This window comes from Hydra vulgaris, chromosome 12 (genome assembly GCF_038396675.1).
Source record: "Hydra vulgaris chromosome 12, alternate assembly HydraT2T_AEP".
In the NCBI taxonomy this organism is placed as follows: Eukaryota; Metazoa; Cnidaria; class Hydrozoa; order Anthoathecata; family Hydridae; genus Hydra; species Hydra vulgaris.
In genome coordinates, this window is record NC_088931.1 from 51,362,287 (window position 1) to 51,380,318 (window position 18,032).

Here is an 18,032-nt window from a genome sequence, read left to right on the forward strand (position 1 = left end):
TAATGGTCTGATGAAACATAAATTAAGGTTATGTTTGTTGAGAGTTTTGAGAATTTAAGAAATAGTTCATCTGCATATAAAATTTCAAGAATCACACATCACACATATTTAAAATTTTAATAAGATAATAAATATTTTTTTATCAAAGTCAACTAAAAAAAAAAAAACTTATAAGGTATGTATTTTTAATTGTTTTATCACTTATTTTTTTTATTTATGATTCACATTTTACTTATTAATATATTATTATTAATATACTATGTTGTTTTAAACTGCCTTTATTATTATTATTATTTCTTTATTGTTGTTCATATTTTTTCATATTTTTATCAAAATCTTTGATATCTGACTCTAACTGTTACTTAAATTTAGTATTAAACTGTTTGATTTTGTTTTAGCTCTTTTTACTGTATTTTAACTTCCTATCATTCTGGTATGCAACATTGTTATGCTAGATATGCAACATTGTTATGCTGGTATGCAACATTGTTATGCTGGTCGTGCAACATTGTTATGCTAGAATATATCAACGAATTCATTTAACTCTTTTGAGACTGTAACTAATTACAAAAACATATTTAAAGATCTCAACAAATTGTTATACCTACTATATATATCGAAAAATATATATAGTAGATATAACAATTAGCAAGTAAGCATTTGCAAGTAAGCATTTGCTGATCTATATACGCTATAGTAGATTTACTAGAGCGTATATAGATCAGCAAATGCTTACTTGTTTGCTTATCTTTATAGTGTACAGCTTTTAAAGAAAAAAAAAAGAAAAAAAGAAAGAACAATGAAAGAAAAGATTGCTACCCAATCCCAAACCCTCAGTCGATGTAGCGGCTCTCTGTTGCAGCAGCAGGCTATAAGATAGTGTATGTACTAAAGCTCCCGGTAGTAAACTGTTTTGGTATGATATCAGACATGTTATCTAAACAAGCATTTATAGTTAAATGCTTGTTTAGATAATGACATTGTTCCTTTTTCTATTCTTGACAATATTCATTAAATTCATTTTCAACACTTTTTTACTCCTTTTTTTTGTTTCCGACGCTATTCTGATTTTAGTATTTGCGACACCATTACTTTTTTGTTTTTTTGACACTGATTCATTAAACTTTTTTGTGACATTATGCCTTTTTATATATTCGAAACTGTTTATTAAATTCATTTGCGCCATTATTCCTTATTTTGTTATTAGACAATCAATAATGTGAAAACTTGTGACACTATTCTTTTTTCACACTTTGGACAATCAAATTTGTGACAATATAAATTCCGCCACACCTCTTTGACAAAGTGGTGAATAATTAGCTGCATGTTTTTGTTTAAAAAAATTAAATGCATTTGCATAAATCAGTGTGGTTTTCTTGCCAATCATTGAAAATCACGCCAATTAGAAAAGCTCTCATTGATAAATATTTTGTATGTGGAGTATTTATTGATTTACAAAAAGCTTTTGATATAGTAAACTCTATTTTTCTATTTTTCTATCATTCTTTTTAATACTAATTTAATTTAATCTCATTTATTTTGGTCTATTTCCTTAATTTAATTTAAATTAGTTTATTACTATAAATTTAATCTTTTATTCTAAACCTATTAATCTAAATTTAATCTATTAACTTATCTATTTTAATTTAATCTAATCTAATAGAATTAATTATAATTTAATCGATTTAATTATAATTAACTCTATTATTCTATTTAAAAGTTTAGAATACTATATGATAAAGGGGGTACCCCTTAAATGGTTTACTATGTGTTTTTACTACAGAACACAACTTGCCTCTTATTTCAAATAAAATTGAGTTTGTTATTTTTAAAGTAAATCAAATAAAAATCTTTAAACACATGATCTTTAGATTAACGATCTTTAGAGGGCAGAAAACTAATCCTCTTAACTCAATTATATATTTCTGTATCATAATTAATTTTAATTTTTCTTTTTTATTCTAATGTAAAGAATTATCTGTGAGACTAAGCAGATCTAATGGCATTCTGGCTAAATTCTGCCATTATTTTAATCTTGATACACTTTTGAACATATACCACGCTACTTTTTAGCTCACATCTAAGATATGCATTTCAAGTGTGGAAACATTCAATCTAAAAATAATTTATTTCCAACATTGTTATTTTAATTTTAATGTGTTCTATATAATTTCTAAAACTATGTGAATATATTCAACACTTAAATTGCTAATTTTTCTGGAAACATCAAAATAAAAAACTTTGCAAAATGTATTTATTATCTTAGATTTAACCGTAGTTTAAACCGCTCAACACTCAAAACATCACTCTAATATCTAGGATATAAATCTATAAAGTATCAGTGCACTAGAACTTAAATCATTCTTCCTTATGAACTAAAAGCTCTCAGTTCATTTGCTACTTTTAAAACTAGTATATTAGACTTTTTATTAAAAAAAACATATTTTTTACTTCTACTTCTTCAAACACAATTTGTTATCATTTTTATTGCTTATTACTAATGTTATTAATATTACTACATTAACATTATTGTTATTATTATCACTATTATTATTATTATTATTGTTATTGTTGTTGTTGATGTTATTAAATTAGTTGTTGATGTTGATAACTTAAGAAGAATTTCTTATTATTAATTTCAGCATATTTAATATTTGTATGTTGTTGTAATATTTAGGTATTTACTTTGTACTTTAAACAGAAAAAAAAAATTGTAATTAAAGCTGACTTAATTTGAAAGCAAAAATTTTGTTTATAAAGCCTTTTCCAGCCTTTTGGATACCTTTAAGGAAATAAAATGCAAAAAGACCAACAGTGGAATAAAGTTTCCTTTTTTTTTGGCCTATGTAAAGTAGTTATTAATAGTTGTTAGAATTAATTTTAATTTTTTAAGTAGAAGTTATCTAAATACAATGATATTAAGAAACTTTACAGTATTGAAATTTTCTTAGTTATTTGTTACTTTCAGGGGGAAAGTTAAATTTTTTTTTATTTTTCAAAAGTTGAAAATAAACTTTGTAAATGTTAAATAAATTTTATTTTTATTAATAGTTAGCTACACCTCCTATTTGCTTAAAATTAAATTTGAAATATCTTCATCTATTTATCTTTATAAAGTATTTATATATTTATTATGTCTTTTTTCATTTATAGTCTATTTTTAATTTTCTTACAAACAGAGCACTTGCTTTTGAAATAAACTCTATAATATTAATCCAATATCACATATTTTGATTGTTTATATTTAACTTTGATTATTTTAGATCAAAAGCAATTATCCCTTGTGTATTCTGCTTATGGCTTTTGTACAATAATAAAACTAGTTTATATAAATTTTGATGTAGAAGACGGTTTGTTAATAGGACAATGGTATGGTTATCCATCAACGTCCTTATTTACATATGAAGTTAACTTACCTTCGGATGCAAATGTTACAAGTTTGAGTTTTACAATAAGTAATGAGTACTATTGTGATAATTTTGGAAGTGGATTTAATGTGCGTGTCTATTTGCTTGTTTCTGAAGAAAAAACATTTGATAATACATTTATAGATCTGAAAAATATGATATATAATTATTCAAAGTTGTTTCTTTCAAATAAGCAATATATCATTTATTCTTTGCATCGTGGTAGTAACAGTATTGATTTGCTGAATCTCTTTAATAATGTTTTAAATAAATATTATGGGTCAGTTACTTATATCGGTTTTGTTGTGATGCCTGATGATGCATTGAAATATGACTTTACCTATTGTAAATTCCGCAAAAGTAATATTCAATTAAGAATGACATGGACAGGAAAAGGTTTGGTTTTTTTTTTTATTTTTTCTTTCTTATATAATTATTTAAGATAATGTATTAGTGACTTATAAAATGGGTTGTAGTTCCATTGGTTTTTCTTAAGAGATAATAAAGTGGGTTGCAGTTCTATCGGTTTTTGTTAAGAGATAATAAAAGAACACCAAGTAACCTCTCTCTTTCTAATTTAGTCAAAAATTAAATTAAACTTACATTACTGTTATATTGTAAAATCCGCAAAAGTAATATTCAATTAGAAATGATATGGACTGGAAAAGGTTTGGTTTTTTAAATTTTTTCTTTGTTAAATAATTGTTTGATAATAATGTGCATGTTAACACCATTCTCAACTATTACATACATTTACTCTCAACTTTCTTAATTTGATTTTATATTCAACCCAACATATTTATTTATCAAAACTATACAAAATACACTAATCAAGCGATTAAAACGAATTAAACAACATGATTAATAATATTCCTAATATATTTGAAATCTAATTTTTCTTAGCTTGTGTTAAACTTTATTTTTCTGTTGTTTAATGATTGAAAAACTAAATTAATTTCATAAAAAATAAATTTGCTTTTGCCACCAAAAAAAACAAATTTTTGATACTAAAATTAAATGTTGCTTAATTATTTGATAAATTTTGACATGAATATTTATAAAAATCGAATAATTTTTTTAGCTTTAGCTCTAGTTTTGGCGTTTTAAGTAGGGTAAAGAGGGGCAAAATGAGACACTTAAGCTCTAATTTATCTAATACAGGCTGTCTAAGAACTTTTGAAAAAAGAACTACATGTTTTTCAAATCTTCTACCATCCTACTATAACCTTACAAAATATAAGTTGCAAAATTGTAGTGGTTTGATCACCAGAGATCATTTATTGACAACACTTATCCTGTCTCATTTTGCTCTGCTATGTGGGGCAAAATGAGACAGACTTTTTTAATAATTAATTCAAATAAATAATGGTAAACAACACAGATTTTTAAGAGATTTACCAAGTTAATATTTTATAATATAATACAGCTAATAATAATACATAATATATAATCAAACAAATATTATAGATAATCAAACTGTCACTAGTTAATTATATAATCAAACACACTGTCATGAGTCACATAAATCACATAATGTCTCACTAGTATTAACAGAAATTAACATCAGTCTGAATGAGCCCAAGTTGTACATTTTAAACATTGACTCTACTTCCATACTTTTGCAGCCATACTCCATAATCTATTACAAGAGCATTCACAGTTTTTAACACTTAAACTTTAACTCTTTCTTTACCCTTTCCTAATGCCCATTTATTTTCTATTTTCAGTTCTTTTAACATTTTTGATTTTTCAGAAGATTCAAATAGTGATTTTCTATAATGTGATGTTGTTATTATCTGTGGTTCTTCTCCTTTTCTTGATAATAAAGTGATCTTTGAAATAGCTAAAATATTAGAAAAAGCAGGGTATTATTATATTAAAATCAATATTTTCTAAACGTCCTGATGACAAAGATAATAAGGTGCTTGAATAAACTTGTAAATCAATTTTATCAGGTTTATGTAAGTTGGCATTAGAGTTTTTGTTATTACTAAATTCAATGTCTAGAATTATATCCCGACACATATGATAAATTCCAGATGTACGAAAGCCAGAACTTCTACAGAGGTAACTTTATGATATCCTTCAGAGAATATACCTCTAAGTTGATAATTTATTATTTTCATCCAAGATGCTCATGTAACCATTTAACTTTCTAAATAAACATGGTTGATATCGGCAAAACAAAAAAACCAAATCGTCTTGTTTTGCCCCGCAACATCTTGGCATTGAAATTGTGTAATTTCCTGCTAATTTTGCCATAGAAATAAAACATCAATATATGGAAATGAAAGAGCAATGCCTAAATATGATAATAAAACATTAACTTTGAATAAAAGATTTTTTTCCACTCTGTAAAAAAAAAAAACACTGAGAAAAATTAAAACATTAACGCATCGAAATTTGTAATTGTCATATAGCCAAGAGATGAAATGGTTGTTGTTCTCTTCATCTTCTTCATTTCACAATTGTTCAAGAAATTTTTTGTATCACTAAATAATTTAAGAACACAACTAAACTTTTAAAAATTGTTAAAACAATAAATTGCAAGGTTAGGATCATTATAAATACCATCTTATTTTCCCCCGCTGTCTCATTTTGCCCCGTCTTACCATACATGCAAATTAAAAATATTATCTTAAACTCTCAGCACCATTCATAAAAAACAAAGCTTCACAGAAAAATAGTTTAAATGCCTTACTTTTAAGTTGTGAGTTAATAGAAAAAAATGATAAGGTTGATAAATATGAAGAAAGTGAGTGAACAAAAAACATAATTGATAAACAAGAGGAGAACTGAAAAACAAGAAATGTATTCATAAACAAGAAGAGAGTTAATGAACAAAAAGAGTGTTGATAAATATGATAGGAGTTAATAGACAAAAATAAGGATGGTAAACAAGAAAAAAGTTGATAGGAGAGAAGAGAGTTGATAAACAAAAAGTGAGTTGATAAAGAAAAAGAGATTTAATAAACATGAAAAAATTTGATAATCAAGGTGACAGTTGATTAACAAAAAAAAAGTTAATAAAAAAGAAGAGAGTTAATAAATATAATAAGAGTTAATAAACAAAAATAAAAAAGAAAAGTGTTAATAAACAAGATAATGGTTGACAAACAAGAAGAGTGTTGATAAATAAGTACAGACTTAATAAACAAAAAAGAAAATTGTTAACAAAAAGAGGGTTGATAAGTACGATAGGAGTTAATAAACAAGAATAAAGATAATATATATAATAAAGAAATATATAATAAAAAAAAAATATATATATAGATAAAATAAGAAAAGAGTTAATAAACAAGTAGAGAGTTAATAAATATGATAGGAGATAATAAACAAAACAATTGTTGATAAACAAGTAGAGGTTTGATAAACAAGATAAAAGTTGATAAATAAATAGAGTTAATAAAAAAGAAATGAGAGTTAATAAAGAAGACAACAGTTAATAAAAAGTTGATAAACAGTAAGAAAGTTGACAAATATAATATGAGTTAACAAACAATTTATAAACATAATAGGAGTTGATCAACAAGAAGATAGTTAATAAATATTATTGGAGTTAATAAATAAGATGAGTGTTGATAAACAAGAAAGTAGATAAACTAGAAGGGAGTTATAAACAAGAAGAGATTTGTTAAACAAGGAGAAATTAATGAACATGAAGAGAGTTGATAAACAAGAAGAGTGCTGATAAACAAAAAAAGAATTGGTAAACAAGAAAAGAGTTAATAGAAAAGAAGAGAGTTGCTAAACAAAAAGAGAGTGATGAACAAGGAAAAATTGATGAACAAGAAAATAATTGAAAAATATTATTGTAGTTGATAAACAAGAAGACAGTTAATAATTATGATTGGAGTTAATAAACAGGAAGAGTGTTGATAAGCAATAAGAGAGTTGATAAAAAATAATATAGTTGATAAACAAGAAGATAGTTAGTAAATATGATTGAAGTTAATAAACAAGAATTAAGATGGTAAATAAGAAAAAAAATGATAAACAAGAAGAGAGTTGATTAACAAGAAAAGAGCTTTTAAACAAGGAAAAAATTGATTAAAAAAAAAGAGTTAATAAATATGATAAGAATTAATAAATAAGAATAAAGATGTTAACAAGAAGAAAATTAATAACCAAAAGAAGAGTTGATAATCAAGAAAAGAGTTAAAAAACGTGTTTAAAAAGAGTGTTTAATGTAGTTATACAGAGTCAGTCAGCTATTACAATTTATTTTCAGAAAAGAGTTATATAGCGTAAATTTAACCAAAAACTTTCTATACATTTTTATAAAAAACAGAAGAGAAACTTTTTTTATGATAGTAAATTAAAGAAGTATCTATAAATCATCAACTCCTCTACCTACCCCCAATCCCCATTTTCTATAAAAAAAAGTTTTCAGTTTTTTTCTTTTGTTCAATAGGATTATTTTAATTAACTTACAAAAATAATTTTAGTTAAGATCAAAAAATGTCACAACATCAATAATATATTAAACTTTAGTTTTGAAAGTTCCTAGAACCATTTTGTCTCTACTTCTTATTAAAAAATTTCTAAAAAAAAATTCCTACTTCTACTTTCTAAACTACTAGAATAAACTTCTCTTAGTTAAATGAACAAAACAAAAAACATCCTATATGTTAACACACACCCAAAAAATTATTTTAATTGTTAAAAGTGACACTCTGGTTATTACTATTTACACTTGACATATAACATAAAAAGTGCCCATTTAAGGTAACAAGTAATGAACAAAGTTACAATAGATTAAAAAGTTTAAGTTGTTTTCTTAATAGGTTTTAAAACACTATGCACAACTGAGTACAAAAAACTCTACAGTTTTTTTACAAAGATAGATTTTTAATATGAACAAAATATTTACCTTTTTTTTTTGTTTCTCAAAGTAAGTAATTCAGTGGTATCTTCCAAAAACGAGTATCTCTCTTAGACTGACAGTAGTATACGGAGTTGTAGCTATGCTCTCTACGCCGACACAATTGCAGGACCAAATCTTTTATATTGTTAATTAAACCTCTCTTTGTTTATCAACAAAAATTTATGAACAAAATTCCCCAACAAATTTTAAGGGTCTTTTTTCAAAATTTAGATGACCCTTTGAAAAATAAGAGGACATTTTTTTTATCTAGTTATTTTTTTATACCTAATAATTGAAGTTTCCTAAAATTTTGAGGCATTTTTGACTTTAAAAGTGAAGAAAAAATGATAGACCAGAAGAGAGTTGATAAACAAAAGAGAGTTTATAATCAAGAAGAGATTTTTTAAACTAGAAGATAGTTGATAAACAAACTGAGAGTTGTTAAACAAAGAGAAAATTGATGAACAAGAAGAGGGTTGGTAAATATGATAGGAGGTAATAAACAAGAATAAAGGTTGTAAACAAGAAATATGTTGATAAATAAGAATAGAGTGGAACAACAAGAAGAGTATCAATAAACAAAAGGAGAGTTGATAGACAGTAAGAGAGTGATAAACAAAGAAAGCATTCATAAAAATGACAGGAGTTAATAAACAAGAAGTGTGTTGGTAAACAAGAAGATGGTTTATAAACAAAAAAAGAGTTGATAAATATGATAGGAGTTAAGAAACAAGAATAAAGATTGTAAACAAGAAAAAGGTTAATAAACAAGAGGAGAGTTTATCAACAAAAAGAGATGAACAAGAAAAAGTTGAAAAACAAAAGTGTCAATAAACGCAAAGAATGTTGATAAACAAAAAGAGAGTAATGAACGATAAAAGAGTAATATGGTAATAAATATGGATAGGAGTTAATAAACAAGAAGAGTGTCCGTAAACAAGAAGAGAGTTAATTAAGAAAAAGAGAATTAATAAACAAGAAGGGAGATAATAAATATTAAGAAAGTTGGTAAACAGTAAAGGAGTTGATAAACAAAAAAAGAGTTGATAAGCAAGAAGAGTGTTGATAAACAAGATGAAAATTGATAAAGAAGAAGAGAGTTATTAAATATGTATAAAGTTGGTAAATATAAAGAGAGTTGATAAATAAGATAAGAGTCGATAAACAAAAAGAGATTTTATTAACAAAGAGATTAAGAAGAGAGTTGATTACCAAGAAAATAATTATAAAAACAGCAAGAAAATTGAAAAATAAGGAGGGAGTTGAAAAACAAAAAGAGAGGGATAAATGGGAAAAGAGAGGGATAAATGGGAAAAGAGTTGATAAATATGATAGATGTTTGTAAACAAAAACAGTGTTGATGAACAAAAAGAGAGTTGATAAACAATAAAAGAGTTGATAAACAAAAAGAGTATTGATAAGTATGATAGGAGGTGATAAGCAAGGTGACTGTGATTAACAAGAAGAGAGTTAATAAACAAATGATAGTTGATAAACAAAAAAAAAATTAATAAATTTGGTAGTGGTTGATAAACAAAAAGAGAGTTGATAAACATTGAGAGAATTAATGAACAGAAAGAGAGTTGATAAATATAACAGGACTCAGCGTAGTTTAGGGGATTTACAAATTATATGAATTCATTTTAATTTGGAATAAGCATGATTTTATCAGCGTAATATGTCCAAGAGCTTTAGAAGTTAGGTTGTTTTTTTTTTTTGCTTCAGGTTTTTAATATTTGAAGAAACTTTTCTTCTTTTGTATTATCTTCAAAACCTTTTTACTATCTTTAATAGTAAATCTAAAGAACACCATTTTGGAGTTTTTAGATCACTTTTGCTCATCGGCATTAACATGAATTTAGTTAAAATCTTCTGAAAAAGTGCCTTAATCCACTATAATTCTAGTATTGTTTGGTTCTGACGTATATTAACTATATATAGTTGTCAAAATACAATATTTCTATCAATTTTCGCAAAAAATACTAGAATTGCAACTAAGAAAGAGCATATAATTATGAAAAATTCTAAATAAACGATCAGAACAGTTTTGATAAACAAATAAGTGTTGATAAACAAGAAAAGTGTTGATAAACAAAAAGAGTGTTGATAAACAAGATATGGTTGACAAACAAGAAGAGAGTAGATAAACATGATGATAATTTTTAAACAAAACAGGTAAAGAGTTGTTAACTATGTAGATAGTTGGTAAACAAAACCTGAGTTGAAAAACAAGATAAGAGTAGGGTTAGCAAAAACCTGGAAAATGTCTATTTCTGGGATTCAGGATTTTATAATTAATTCCCTGAATTTACCGGGAAATCCTGGCATTATTTTATGCAAATTTGTAGGGTGATTTAAATGTGTTACATTTAATCTATTTAGAAGCTTCAACATAATTTTTTTATTTTCAAAAATTTGAAGATGTTTCATAAACTTTACCTATGGGCATTTATTTGTTTTATCTGTAATATAGATAGTGTGGTAGACTAGTTAATTCAGTCCTTTGCTCTTTGATTCTGGAGGCTAATGCATTGTAAAGTTGACAACTTGTTGTAGTATTCAATTCTTTAATTTAGTTAGCGTAAACTCTAACGCAATGTTAGCAGTTATAAGAATTGCATTGCGTCGATAAAGCGCTTTAACTACTGCTTTTACTGGAGTTAGCACATTTACTAGTTCAGAAACAATTTCATACTCATTATCTGACATTTTTATAGAATCATTAATACTGATATCAACAAGCGCTTTTTTTATACAATTTTTTAAATTATGAAACCTTTCAAGCATTGATAGTAAACTGCTCCATCTTGTTTTACAATCTTTGGTTAAAAGAAGTTTTTTCGAAAGTCATTTTTTATGTATTTTTGAAGACAGTCATTGTTTTTGGTTCGTGATCTTTTAAAATCCATCATGATTTTTCTAACTTTATTATTCACAGAACCAATCTTTTTGTTTGTAATTATTACATCTTCAGTTATATGATTATCCATTATAAAGCAAGTCTCATCACCATCATCATCGCTATCTGATTTACAGCTTTCACTAAATTTAGATTCATTTTCCAAATTTTCAATGTGATCATCAGTTTCCTCAACTAAATGTCTCTGCATACAATTTGAATCGTTATTTGAATATCAAATAAATTGATATTCAAATAACGGGTATTTCGAATCAATGTCCGCTCATCAACAGAAACTGAAAACTTAGTTACACTATTATTTTTTTGTCTTAATTCATTTCTTATAACATTCTTTATATTGTTTGAGAAATTTAGTACCATTTTTTTAACAGTGTTTAGAGATTTAGGTATGTTAACAAATTGCCTTATAGCCAGCCCAGCATGTATATCAATATGAAAAATATGAACTAATTTTACTTTTTTTACCCTGTGGTTCTTCTTCCGATGTTGGAGTATATGCCAGTTCTGCTTTTACATTTATTTTGTTTAATTGAAGTAGATGCAAATAAAAAGCTTTTGTTGATCCGCAAGTGATTTTCAACACTTTTTTGCAATGGCTTAGTTTACAGATTGCTGTTTCACTTTCTTTGTTGCGCAGAAAATGTTTCTAAATAGAGGGTTAGCTGTTGAACTCTATAAAGTTTGACATAGCATCCTAATTTGATCACAGAAATTATAAGAATTTAATCACAGTTTTAACTTTCTTATTAAAATGAGTTTTTAAAGTTTAATAAATTTAAATAAATATACTCTATCATTACAAAAGCACAATATAAATCATTACAAATTAATTTTTAATTTTTTTCTCATTATTGCTATTATTATTTTTATTATTGTTATAATTTAGTTTTAATAATTAAAATTCGTTTTTTACTACTTCCTAATAAACATGGAGAAAATTGATGAACAAGAAGAGAGTTGAATAATATAATAAGAGTTAAAAAACAAGAATAAAGATTGTAAAGAAGAAATAAGTTGATAAACAAGAAGAAAGTTGATAAAGAAGAAAAGAGTTGGTAAACAAGAAAAAAGTTGAAAAACAAGAAAGGTGTTGACAAGTAAAATGTGATTTGATAAACAAGAAAAGAAATGTTAAACAAGAAGAGAAATGATAAGCAAGAAAAGAATTAATAAAAAAAGAAGAGAGTTGCAAATCAAGGGGAAAATTGATAAACAAGAACAGAGTTAATAAATATAATAGGAGTTGATAAACAAAAAGAGAGTTGATAAACAAGATATCTGTTGATTGAAGTTTTAATATGCGTATTTTCAACAGACTTGTTTTTGAATCTACTGAGAAACTAAATAAGTTATATTTTTGAGTGTAACGGAATAGCTGCAGAAAAAATATCTTATTTCATAAAGATTGTGGCAATTATTATTTGCAGTAATCTGAGTCTTTAAAATAGTTAAGAATCATTACCTACTGCAAAGTCTAAGCTTTTTTTAGAAAAAGGATATAATTTGTCTGCTGTCTGTTGAAGAAAAGGTTGATCTATATCATCAACCTTTTCTTCAACAGACAACCATCATAATAACTTTATATTAAGACTGGAGTATATAGTTTTTTTTAATCAAGAAATCAAGTCTCTTTTTAGGCAAGACTTCTAGTAAGATTATATTTTAGGGGATAAAGAACACAGGTTTAAGACGGAATTGTACTATCAAGTACTCCCGAAAAATTTTTAAATGAATGAGAGTATCTTATATTAAGGGTGATTTAGCACTGCAATTAAAAAAGAATTATGCAATTACTTTTTAAAAATTACCTAACTAAATTATATGAAAAGAATTCCGCCATACTAAACTTTTATGAAAGCATTTAATATGAAGAATATCCTTTGTCTGTTTGTGTCTAATTTATAACAAAAACCTTTTTTTTATTACACTTCACAAATCAGATACAGAATAAGAGAAAAGATTAGATTGAAAGTTGTTAGACTCACACTGCTCCCAGATAGGGGATTAGGTTGAAGGTGAAGGTACCTGGACTTTTTCTTCACAGAATTATCAGGTGGGTATAGTAGATTATTGCTAAACAAAAATTAAAATAAAAGCCGCTCCTAAAATGAGAATTTGATGGTTTTTAAAATTTTTAATAGCGACAATATTTTCCCTACATAGCCTTGTTGTCTTTGGTGCTGCAGATAGCTTAATTAGACCTTATGGAGCAGAAGTAATCTTAAAAATTAAAAATATAATGATAATGTATAAATGTAATGCTGGTGGAATAGGCGGAGCTTTGGGTGCTTCAGCCCCCTCACTTTTAAAAATGTAGGGGGCTTCGGTGTTACACCCCCTCCCTGACCCATCAACCTTTAAGTCTGTTATTTCAAAATGTTTAATCTTAATAGTAGCAAATGATGCCAAATCAACAGAATACCACTGCAAAATTAATATTTTTTTAAAATAATAACAGTTATATGTTAACAGTTGTGTTAGCATTTAAAATCATTTTACCATATATAGGGTTAAGAAAATATTGAAGCCATTAAAATTAGTTTTAATAAAATCTAAAAAATGTTTTTAGCACCCTCACTCTTTATTTTTTCCTGTCTATATATAAGTTCTTCACCTTAACCAACTGTTATCCAATTCATAACCTTTACACTCTTCTTGAAATGTATGTTTCAGCCATTCTTCTCAGTTTTGTTCCATAAGAAGGATTACTTTCCAAGACACTAAACCTAATGAAAGTCTTATTTTTTTAAATAATAATTTTCATTTACTCAACTAGATAATAATATAGCCACGCCGAGTAACAGTTTTTTCTTCTAAGAACTTAGATAAGGTCCTATTTGAAAATAGTATTCTTGACACCTGTTGATAATATGCTTGTAGAGATGTAGCTCTGTTGGAGGAATAACTTTAGGCTGTCCATGCTCTCATCAAAAAGACATAAGTTGATGACATTAAAAAAGTTTTGCATCAACTTGTGTGGTTACCCTGTATCAACAAAACGTTGATACTTATAGGATAAACTACCAAAGGTTCTAAATTCTTCTAATTTGTTGTTTGCACCAATACAATAAACATATGCATATTTCCCACCATGGGCAGATAATCCTAACATGATATTTATATGCTTAAGATCTGATGCAAGGTAGTACTTCCATTCATACAAATTGAGAAGGTGGACAATTTGGGCTAAATTGTAGCTGCTTTCTTTAACATGTCAGACAATGGCCAATGAAATAACTTTGTTTACACCAGAGTCCTTTTGGTTCCTTAATTGATTCTTAAGTTTTTCTGATTGAAAAAAGGCTCATAACAACTTTAATTGACCCTTGGCCACTGTCTATACCAATTCTCACAATCGATTTTTAGAGAACAATACCTCTTTGTTTGCATATTTCATCAACAAGCATAGCTATATCTTCCACATATTCTACATCTTTTGTGTGGTTAGTACCTTGCTGGAATGTCAACTGCTGAATGCAATAAAATTGATTTAATGAATAGGACTTTCTATTTACACCAATCTACACATTGGTTTCAATTCCTGATTGACCAACATTTTTTCTTATTTCAGTCAACATAATTTTATTAATGCATTCAGGCAGATCATGTATTTTTTTGATATTAAGTACTGTGTCTAAACTAACTTTTTTTTGTAGAGTTTCTCTCTCCAAGGTGTTCATGTAATGATGTTTTACATGTTGATAGTATAACCTTACCCTCTTTTTCATCCCCAATAATTGTTTTTAGAATTTTTGATGTTACCTGTTCAGATAATTTAAGATCTTTTGAAATCATTTTTTCTAAGTTTTTAGCAGTTGATTTTTTATTGCAAGGGTGTCTAATACCTCTTCCTATATATTGAAAACAGTCTCCATACATCGAGGCATTAGTATAAGAACTTGAATATGAACTACTTTTTATTCCTATGGTAAGATGGGGTCAATGTACTCGTTTAAATTCATCTCTATGTTAATTCTAGTGTCTCTTGACAGACTACAGATTGGACATTGACATAAAGATCAGACACCACTTGTATTCTGCCAAGTATTGAAATAGTAACTCTTCCTTTTTGCCTAAATATATCTGCACTTTTAACATTTTTTCCTCTCTGTAAAAAATTTTTATATCTTGCATTTTACAAACTAAAACTATTTTTACAAAAATTGATAGATTTAAATGACTAAAAAAGATAAATACGTCTTTCTTATATGTTGCAGTTTTGCACTTTGGACCCATTCCAGTAGGAAAGGAGTTCACTTTAACATCAAAACCTTTATCTATATGCTTCCTTTCTAGATTTTTTTAAAGCAATTTGATCTGGATTTTTTAGGGGTATATATTGTTTGTTTCTGTTGCAACATCCAAAACATATTATATCTTTTTACTCCTGATGATTTCTTTTCTGATTTATTTACTTTTTTCCTTAATTTTTCATCTTAATTTTTTTCTTGCTAAAATACATTAAATACTTTACACACACATTTTCAATTTTAAATATATATGTTTACATATATATAAATATATATAACATATATAATTCTAAAAAATAAATGTATTCTTGTTATATTTTGAAATTTATTAGGCTATCTGTAGTTTTTTTTATTGGTAATTAGTTACCAAAAAAAAAAAAAAGAAACATGAAATTTAAATTTAGGAGCAGGTCCAATTTTGATTTGTGGCTACGGTTTTTGAGTATGTCTTTCTGTTATTTCTACCAAATAAAATTTTTACCTTCACTTTCAACCTAAACCCTCTATCTGGGAGCAGTGCAAACGTTTACATTGAAAATAAAATAAAATAAACCTAAACCCTCTATCTGGGAGCCTGGGATAGAGATGTTAAAAATAAAATAAAAAGAAGAGTTTATTAAAAACTCAAAGATTTTTTGAATATTTGAAAAATAATTTTGTCAACAAATAGCAGGGTCAAAGCAACAAAGGTGCTCCAAATTTTTTAAAATTCAAACCACATATGTCATTTTCCAGCAGGTTTTTACCTGTTTAATTAAACACTTGTTAAATAATTTTGATAATATTGGAGTGATTATTGGATAATACTTGTATATTACATATATCATCATATCAGGAATGTTATCAGGATGCCAAATTGATTAAAGTGATTAATTTCTAGCGCTAAAGTATAACTTTAGCAATAGAAGCCAAAGTCATTAGGATGTCTAATAATGGATTTACCTGTTTCTCAGGATGGAAATCATGTATAAGTGATAAAATTGAGGTTTTTAAATGAATTTAAGTTTGTAAATAGGTAGGTATAAAAACTTAGATATCCAAGGTTAGTATTTTTATATTATTATAAAACTACATGTATTCTAGAAACAAGCAACTTGTTTCAATTATTAATTGACTAAATATTTGATCAAATAGCATACTTATTTTAGGAATATGGTCTCTTATGTTCATTATTAAGTCATTTTTATGTTTTTAGATTTAATTTAAGAATTATTAGATTTTTAGAAACCTAATATATGCAAAATAATGTTTAATAAAAAATTTTTCATAAAAAAAAAAAGTTTTGTTTTTTGTCTTGAACTTCAAATACATTTAACAATTATGTACAACAAAACATCAAATAACAATTTTTTGTATGCAAAAACAAACCAAATAAAAAAGCTTTTTATACCGAAAGAAGTGCATTTTTTAAAAGTATCATTGGATTGTGTGGATTTGCAGCAGTAATGATTTATGTAATGTAATGCAAATTATTTAGTTTTTGTCAGTATATCTTAAAAAGATTTTTAAAAATTTAATTTTAGTTTGTCATCTATTTTTAACTTATTGTCAATAATTTGTTTTTCAATGTTTAGATCAACTTCAGTTATTCAATTTGAATTCTGCTGTGACTTTCAATACAGCTATAAATCTGGATTATTTTGAAACGGAATTCAATGATTTTATTGTTTTTGGGCAAAGGCAAGATTGTCCAATAACATCTGCATTTATGTATAAAGTTAACCCACTTTTAGAAATTACAAGTTTAAATTTTTTGATCAGTAGTACTTATAGCTATAATGATAATGAAAATGAGTTTAAAATGCGTGTTTATTTGCTAGTGTCAAAAGATGCATCATTTAATAATACATTTATAGATCTAAAAAACATGTTGTATAATTACTCAAAATTGTATCTTTCAAATAAACAATTTGTGAATTTTGTTATGAATCCTAAAGACAACAGCATTGATTTATTTAATCTCTTTAACAATGCTTTAAATAATTATTCTGACCCAGTAAATTATATTGGTATAATTGTGATGCCTGAAAATGAAGGAAGATTTGATACCTATTGTAAAGCAAAAAAAGATCAAGTTCAATTAAACATAACATATAAAGAAATAGGTTTGTTTTTTCATATAAATTTTTTGTAAATCAATGATATACAATTTAGTGTAATAAAATAGTATGAGTTTTATAGTATATTACTTTTTACATTTTGTACTTTATGACATTTTTTATGTTTTTGCAAGCATAACAAATAACATAAAATTAAAAAAAAATGTTTATTATATATATATATATATATATATATATATATATATATATATATATATATATATATATATATATATATATATAAAAAGGAGACCGAAGCTAGTTGACTTGGTTTTTACTCTATGAGCTCTATAGCCCTAATGGCACATTTTTTTAAAAATATTAAAGTGTAGTCCCAAAGAGTATGAATTTGGGTAACTTTTAAAGCTGCATTCATTTACAAAAAAAATTTGTGCCAACTTACCCCACCACTGAATATAATTTTGTAAAAGTTACAAAAATGTGGAAAAAACACATAAATCACAATATCTTTTATGCACATGTGCAAAT

The 18,032-nt window shown here is 26.0% G+C and overlaps 1 protein-coding gene across 4 annotated transcripts in view; it reads left to right on the forward strand.

The window, feature by feature from the left end:
- LOC105849170 (uncharacterized) overlaps positions 1-18,032 on the forward strand; it is a 209,399-nt gene that overhangs the window by 86,545 nt on the left and 104,822 nt on the right. For all 4 annotated transcript variants that reach the window (XR_010642513.1, XM_065813632.1, XM_065813633.1 and 1 more), the window contains 2 exons: positions 3,264-3,803; positions 17,019-17,549. Coding sequence is in view for 3 of the 4 variants with exons in the window: in XM_065813632.1 (XP_065669704.1) it covers positions 3,264-3,803; positions 17,019-17,549 (1,071 nt within the window). In the remaining variant the exon portion in view is untranslated. The remainder of the gene's footprint in view (positions 1-3,263; positions 3,804-17,018; positions 17,550-18,032) is intronic.